This window comes from Octodon degus, unplaced genomic scaffold (assembly GCF_000260255.1).
Source record: "Octodon degus isolate 3935 unplaced genomic scaffold, OctDeg1.0 scaffold00005, whole genome shotgun sequence".
Lineage (NCBI taxonomy): Eukaryota > Metazoa > Chordata > Mammalia > Rodentia > Octodontidae > Octodon > Octodon degus.
Genome location: NW_004524581.1, coordinates 8,608,813 through 8,616,841, shown reverse-complemented (window position 1 = coordinate 8,616,841; position 8,029 = coordinate 8,608,813). Strand labels below are relative to the sequence as shown.

Genomic DNA, 8,029 nt, shown 5'->3' with positions numbered 1-8,029 from the left:
GCTGACTTATTAAGGTTATTAATTTTCTTTACAATGTGTGAATCTGGGTCCCTGAGCTTGTCAGCAATAGCAACCTTCAAATCCATCATGTCATAGTAAGCATGTGCAATCTCAAACTGAATCTGTCTGTTGACCAGGAGATAGTACTGTGGATTCAGGTCTGCAGTGAGGGGTTCTAGCATGGCTATTCTACGCTTATGCATCTTGCACCGTCTCTCCATATCAGTTTCAAAGAAGGTGAGCACCTTGAACAGCGAGCTGTGGTCCTGGACAACTTCGATGTGGTCAGTGACATACCCATCAATCTGGAAGAACTCCTTGGCCTCAGAGACATAGTGCTGACCCAGCAGGAAAAGTTCCCTGGCTTCTTCAAAATCTAAAGGCCTCAAGTATCTCACTTTCTCTTCTACTGCAGAGATGGCATCACAGAGCTCCCCGGATCCAAACTGCATGGCTTTTTTCCTGATGCTTTCTTCCTCTTCCAGTTCTTTTTTCCTTAAAGCTCTAAGTTCAGACTGTTTGTCAAGATCCAGCTCCCCTATGTTGTCCTGAAAGAAAAACACAGGGGATCAAGCAGGACACTTAGCTCCTGCTGTCGAATAAAACTCTTTAGTGAGCAGAATGCTTACTTTCAGGCCAGCTGAGCAAAGTTCTAACCTCTTCTCCAGTGCCAAGGACCATGTCCAGGATCTGAAGCACATTTGCCAAGTGCTCTCCCACTGAGTCAGACCCTTGGTCTGCTGGAGGGACTATAATCTGAATACCTTTGAAATCTTTTTTCTTCCAATTATATTAAAAATTCAAGAAGGGCCAACCAGACAGCTTAGTGGGTTAAAATGCCTGCTTAGGCAGGTGCAGGGACTGGGGTCCCATCCCCAGCATGCCCTGCCAGCCCCACCCCCGGGGCACACTGAGACGGCAATTGAGACTGGGCATGGTGACCCATGCTGTAATCCCAGAGCTTGGGAAGTAAAAACAGGAGATCACTATTTTATCTATTTAGTACAGGGTTTACAGGGTCTCACTGTGCAGATCTCTGTAGACCCTGTACTAAATAGATAAGAATAAATAAATAAATAAAATAAAAATTCAGGAAATGTGAAAAATTTTGAAAAAGTAAAATATATAAACACAGGCACACACACACACACACACACACACACACACACACACACAATTTGTCCTCTCTGGGGAACTCAAGTTTACTTAAGTTATTCTTTTTTCCTTCTTCTTTTGTTACATATTTCATCTGGCCTTAAGCTATGTAGCCCAGGCTGGGCTCAAAACTGTCATCCTCCTGCCTCAGCCTGCCAGAGTGCTGGGATTACAGGAGTACACTGCTGTGCTCAGCCAAGATGACGTCTATGTTTGTTCATCATGGTAACCCTTGAACCTTGGACAATGAGTAGCGCAGAGTTGGCGTGTGAAAATGCTTAACTGAATAAACTGGGGTATATTTTATTTTAATTTATTTATTTTTGTCTTTTTGAGACAGGGTCTCACTATGCATGCAACTCAGGCTGGCCTTGAGCTCACTTGGTGACCCAGGCTGGTCTTGAACTCACAATTCTCCTGCTTTAGTTTCTCAAATTCTGAGATTACAGATATGTACTACCACACCCAGTCTGGGGTATATTTTAAAGCCTAAACTGAAAGAAGCTTCTTGATAAATACATATATACCCAAAGGATGAAAGTTCTTTAAAAAATCAGTAAAAGGGCTGGTGATACAACCCAGTGACATCGCACCTGCCTGGCAAGTGCAAGGTCCTGAGTCCAATTCCTGTTACGAAAAAAAAAAAATCAATTTAACCAAAATCTGAGTAATTTAATAGTTTAAATACTTTAGTATTTAAGTTTCAAATAATCAAATAAGGTTCTTGTCACCAGCTGGAAACAGCAACTAATGGAGAGTGCGGGTTGTGCTGTGGGCGTTCTGCCTGAGCGTGCCTCTGTGAAGCCCGTGCGTCGCATCTCCAGGCTCCCAGGGCCTTTCTCGCCTGCCCACGCTCCTGCTCTCAGTCCCTGCACCCTCCCCTTCCTATCTGCTTCCTCACCTGCCCAGGTCTTCCTGGCTGCCTGGTCTTCCCAGCTCCAATTCTCCGGACCTCCAGGCCCCAAGTTCTTCTCCCTATTTCCTTTTTTTCCCCTGACACATCTTATCCTTACTTTTTCCTTCTAAAATGACCTTACCTTGTGAAGACCTATGCCTCTGGGACTTTAGGTGTATTTGCTCATTTACTTTTCTTTTCTCAGTAGCATCACAGGATGCATGGTTTCTGTTTTTTTTTTGTTTGTTTGTTTGTTTTTTTTTAATCTTTCCTTTTCTTGTTGTTGTTGTTTTTGTGGTGACTGAAATCCAGCCCAGGACCTAAGCATGTAAGGGAGAGCTCAACCACTAAGCCCCCTCCCCAAGTTCTTATTTACTAGAAAAAGTTTCTGTATTATAACACACCCAGAAAAAAACCACACTCATAAGGGGCCGGGGAGATGGTTCAGTAGAATAAATGCTTCCCTGGCAAGCGCAAGGGCCTGAGTTCAATCCCTGGTTCCGGAAAAAAAACCACACACACACACACACACACACACACACACACACACACACTAATTACCCCAGTAAAGTTTTTTATGCATCTTGCCTGTATTATGTCTAAACAATTTATTTTCTTTTTCTCCTTAGGGGTTAGAAATGAGGCTTCAGTGAGATTAGTAATAATAATGGAGTTACAATGTGAGATTTAGTGTGTCTCTGATACTTTTTTTTCTTTTTTTTTTTTTTTCAGTACCGAGGATCAAACTTAGGACCTTGCACTTAGCAGGCAGTACTTATGCCACTGAGCTATCTCCTCAGCCCTAATTTTTGAGATAGAGTCTCGTTATATAGCCCAGGCTGCCTTCAAACTCCTAGCAATCCTGCCTCCACCTGGGATTACAGGTATGCACCGTCCACTTGAGCCAGGCTGTCTCAGTTACTTTCTGAGATCTTTACACCTCCTGGTGACACTGGCCTAAAAGTGTCAGGTACACACTGTTGTTATGCAGACAGTGTTGTTATCTCCACTCTACTTGTAAGGACAGTGAGAGACCTGAATCCAACAGTTAAAGAGCAGCTGAAGTCTGCAGAGCTCATACTCCATGCTGCAAACACCTCTGCTTCTGTACTTGAACTGTTGCATGGCTATTTCTGAAGTTTATCTTTTTCAGTTTTATCAATCTGTAAGATAACACTACAAGGTATATAAAGATTAGTAAGAATTCCTTCCTTCAAACTGCTTAGTGTAAAAGGAAATAAAAGAATAAGAATTCAAGTGGATTAACACAAAAACGATTTAAATTACTTAGGGGCAAAAAAAAAGTCCTATGTAACTTAACAAATTATCATCTGAAAAAAAAAAAAAGAAATTATCATCTGTAGTTGATAAAGAATTACATGCAGTGGTAGCAGCACAAACCTGTGCTGTAATTCCAACACCAAAGGAGGCCGAGGCAGGAGGAACACAAGTTCAATTTCACCTGTAGAATTTAATGAGGCGCTGTCTCAAAATAAGCAGACAGCACTGGGAAAATACAGTTCACTGGCAGAATGCCTCCGGTCTGATCCCTAGCACTGCAGGTGTGGTCAGCAGAGGGTCACAGTGAGTTCAAGGTCAGCCTGAACTACACTCTGTGACCATCTCAATCAATCAATCAATCAATCAATCAAACTAAATAGTAATCCCTATATCCTGGGAAGCTGAGGCAGAAGGATCATAACTTCAAGCCTAGACTGGGACACCTAGTGAGGCCCTGTCTCAAAGTTCAAATGGGAAGGGGAACAAAGGAGGAGGGGTGGGGGAGACAAGGAAGGAGAACAGAAAAAAAAAAATAAAGAACGGAAGTAAAAAATTGAAAGCTTTTGTAAGGAGGGGATGGGGAGGATGGGGAAGAAAAGGAATTAAGATATGTGCAAAGGCTCTAGGTTCAGCCCCAAGTATCACCACCTCCAAATATATTCATTAATATTTTGAGGAACTACTGTGCCCAGAGATGACGATATAATGAGCCTGAGGCAGAGCCACTTCTCTAGGAGCTCAGGCTGGCATATGCACTGTGGACACGGGCACATGGAGCTCATGTAGGAAGCCGGGTTCGGCAGCGTAAACCTGCGATCCCAGCCATGAGAGGCTGAGGCACGGGGCTCACTGCGAGTATGAGGCCAGCCTGGGCTACTCAGCGAATCCAGACCAGCTGCACTACACGGCAAGACACTGCCTTAAAAACAAACAAAAAGAAACCTAAGATTCTAACCAAAGCAAAGGCTGCAAGGAAGAGGTGACATTTAAGACAGCTGTTGAGAGAAAGAAACAGGAGTGCATTCAGAGGGTGCCAGGAAGCCCAGCCCCACCGAGCACAATGGCTCACACGATGCTCAATGAAGACAGAAAAAGGCAACGCTAGCGTTCACCACCTGCATGGACAGCTCGGCGTTCTGCAGGAGCGTCAGGCAGTACTTGATCCAGCACCGTGCGATCTCCCCTTTCCTCTGATGATAAAGCTCGGGCACGTCTCCTTCAGCCTCAGGAGCTAAAATCATACATACGATTTGCCCAAGTTAATGGTTACAGGTATAATTTTCTACATATTCTATGTTCTTTTTTATTTTATTTTTTGGCAGAACCGGGAATTGAACTCAGGGCCTTGCACTTGCCAGGCAAGCGCTTATTCTACTGAGCTATCTCCCCGGCCCCTCTATGTTCTTTTTTAAATTTTACTGCTTATAAATCACTTTAATATCACTGATTACAATCAATGATCATAAAAGTAACATTCACTGAAATGGGATGGCGGAACCCACCCAAGATCCTAGTACATGGAGGTACTCGCTGCTATTGGTTTTCCGTATTTTAAATTTTTATCTATAAGTAAAAATTAAGGTAACAATGTGTATTTGATTGTGAACATAACTTTTTCTTCATGTGTTCACCACTAACACTTTGTCTATATCATTATCATGCCTTATTAAGTGAAGCATTTTGTACAATTCAATATTTCATCCTTCTCCCATTCTTTTAGTACGGGGGCTGTTTCTCATTCTTTACTATGATAAACTCTAAGCGCTGAGACTCTAAGTACTGACTGTAACAACTCTTAAGTACACAAATTGGCCTGGACTGTGGACTACCTCTTAAGGAGAGATTCTAGAAATGAAATTTACTAGGTCAAAGTGTTTCCACAACTTTACTTGATTTTTTTTTTTTTTTTTGGTGGTACCAGGGATTGAACTCAGGACCCTGCATGTGCCAACAGTCACTTATTCAACTGAGCTATCTCCCTGGCCCCCTCCACAACTTTAAATGTTAAATTATTTTCAACAAATTTTCTAATTAACACTATTTGAGAATGCTCACAGAAACCATCCTGTCTTTCTCCTCAGCTCTACTGCTCTCTCTCTTCCCTCCCTCCCTCAGTTAATCCTGGAGAATTTATGCCAGATCTGTATATGCGAGGCAAATGATTTTTTTTTTTTTTTTAATAGTTAAGACAGCATCTACAGGGTTTCACCATGTAGATTGGACTCAGTGATCCGCCTCTGTTCAGCCTCCCAAGAGCTGGGGAGATGGCTCAGTAGAATAAGCGCCTGCCTGGCAAGCTCAAGGGTCTGAGTTCAATCGCCAGTTCCGCAAAAAAAAAAAAAAAAGCTGGGATTTTAGGCACACGCTACCACGCCCAGCCCAGTCTCAATCAACTTCTCAGTGCACCCCTGGGGCAGGGCTGGCACCAGCACAATACTCTGGGGATCAAGAATCCCAGCCGCTGGGCCTGCCTAAGCAGATGCTTTAATCTGCTGAGCTATTTGGCCAGCCCCTGGCAAATGATCTTTTACTTAGTAGTACCTCCAACTGCCAGAGCTTTCCATTTTGAAAAATAAAAATATGATAATTCAGAGTGATTTTGCATCTATCTATCTATCTATCTATCTATCTATCTATCTATCTATCTATCTATCTTTTTGAGGCAGGGTCTTACTTTGCAGTTCAGGTTGGCCCTGAGCTCACCATGTAGCCCAGGATAGCCTGGAACTTGTAACAATCCTCCTGCCTCAGCCTCCTAATGCTGGGCTTGCTTTTATTAGCTTTTAAGATAGATACCATTCCTTTGTTTATTTGCAGTACTGGGGACTGAACATAGGGTTTCTGCACTAGGATACATTCCTAGCCCTTTTATTTTGAGACAGGGTCTCACTTTGCCACTAAATTGCCTTCGTTGGATTAAAATTTGCATCTTGACTCTAGGCATAGCACTGCACATCTGCAATCCTAGCACTCGGGAAGCTGAGGCAGGAGGATCTCCACGAGTTTGAGGCCAGCCTAAACCACATAGTAAGATCCTGTCTCAAAATAAAACACACACAAAAAAAGATGGTTCAAAAGTCTTTTAGGTTGGAATGCTCAACAGTGAATTACACAATTAAAGGATGAAGAAAATGGTATATATAATACAAAACCTGTTAAATGCCTCAAATGTGTGTTAACCTTGATTTCTTTTAAGACTAAAGAAAATACTATCATGGTGACTAGGGGGTGTAGCTCAGTGCTACAGCACTTGCCTAGCACGTGTGGGTTTCCGGGTTTGGTTACCAGCACAGCAAACAGACAAACAACAAAGTCCACTGTGATGAAAACATACTACATTTATGTGTGTAGTATTCTAATAAAAAATACATAATTTCAATCTTGGCAAAAGGAAGCATCATACAAATCCTACTTGATAAATTCTATAGAATAACTGGCCTGTATTCTTCAAAAACATTTGTGGTGAAAGAGAAAAAAGCTGAAGAACTGTTCCAGGTGACCAAAAAACCCAGAGATGCAACAAATAAATACAACAGGCAATCTTGAATTAATCCAGAACTGGAAGAAATGTTGCAGTTCCTGAATGTGCTGTTTTTTGATTATGTAGAGAGATAGTCTTGCGCTCGGGGTATGCACATGAAGTATTACGCCATAAAGGAGCCTACCTAGACAATCTTCTCTCAAAAGGTTCAGAAAGAAATAAAATGTGATCACAAATTACACAAATATGAACACTAAGCTAAGTTATATGGCAGTTCTTTCTTTCGTTCTTGCAACTTTTTTATTATTTAAAATAATAATGAAGTTTTTCTTTTTTTAAATTAAATATCACACATTTATATCTGGTAATCTGAATAACTAATCTGAAGATACCATCATGTAATACAGCAACCATGGTTGAATTCCTATTACTTTGTTTAGTGAAATCTTGTATTGTTTCTAATTTTTTTTTCCTATTACTATTTTGTATTCCCTAAAAATAAAATAAAATTGAAATTTATTATTTTTTTAAGAAATCTATATAATGAAACATCCATTTATAAACTTACTCTCTTCTGTGGCTGGGATCTTTCCAATTTGACCAAAAATAACATTAGCAGCAGATAAACAGTGCCTGGCTTCCATAAAGCACAGCTGTCGAGGAAATAAACAAGTGAATGTAACTATCACAAAGCCTTATTTGCAACTGACATTTGCATGTAGTCTACTGATATGTTAAAGATACACTACCAGGTAAAAAATCTAGCACAGCGGAGGCCCTCCATAGTGGCTAAACATTAAGAAGTTATAGAAGAAACATCATAGTGTCATCCAGTACAATGCTATCTCCACGATTAAAATGATAATGTTCCCAAGTTCTTAGTAATGAAGCATACTGGCTGAAAGATAACTGCGGACTGAAAGTTAGCTCTTCTCGTGTAATCAATAGACACGCAGGAAGAGCTAGACTTAGACCACCCATCAGTGAGCTCTTCAGTTTCAGGCTAAACAACCAAAGTTTGATGCACAATTCTTAGACCATTTACATTCTGTCAGAGGACTAGAGATTTAATATTTATTAGGTTTATAGATCCTTATCTATAATACCATTCAGAGGCAAAAAGTAGAGATTCTGCTAGGAGGAGGTTTTTGTCTTCTTAAATCTTTAGAATTTACAATGAAGCTTCCAACTTTTAGGTATGTGTGTATGGGGGGGGG

At 41.2% G+C, this 8,029-nt stretch overlaps 1 protein-coding gene across 1 annotated transcript in view; it reads right to left on the bottom strand.

Annotated features, from left to right (window-relative positions):
* The window catches only part of Kif1bp (KIF1 binding protein), a gene marked incomplete at its 5' end in the record, with an annotated part of 88,454 nt that overhangs the window by 54,636 nt on the left and 25,789 nt on the right, over positions 1 to 8,029 (bottom strand). The window contains 3 exons of the mRNA XM_023723124.1: positions 7 to 548; positions 4,447 to 4,562; positions 7,381 to 7,465. Coding sequence (XP_023578892.1) covers positions 7 to 548; positions 4,447 to 4,562; positions 7,381 to 7,465 — 743 coding nt within the window. The remainder of the gene's footprint in view (positions 1 to 6; positions 549 to 4,446; positions 4,563 to 7,380; positions 7,466 to 8,029) is intronic.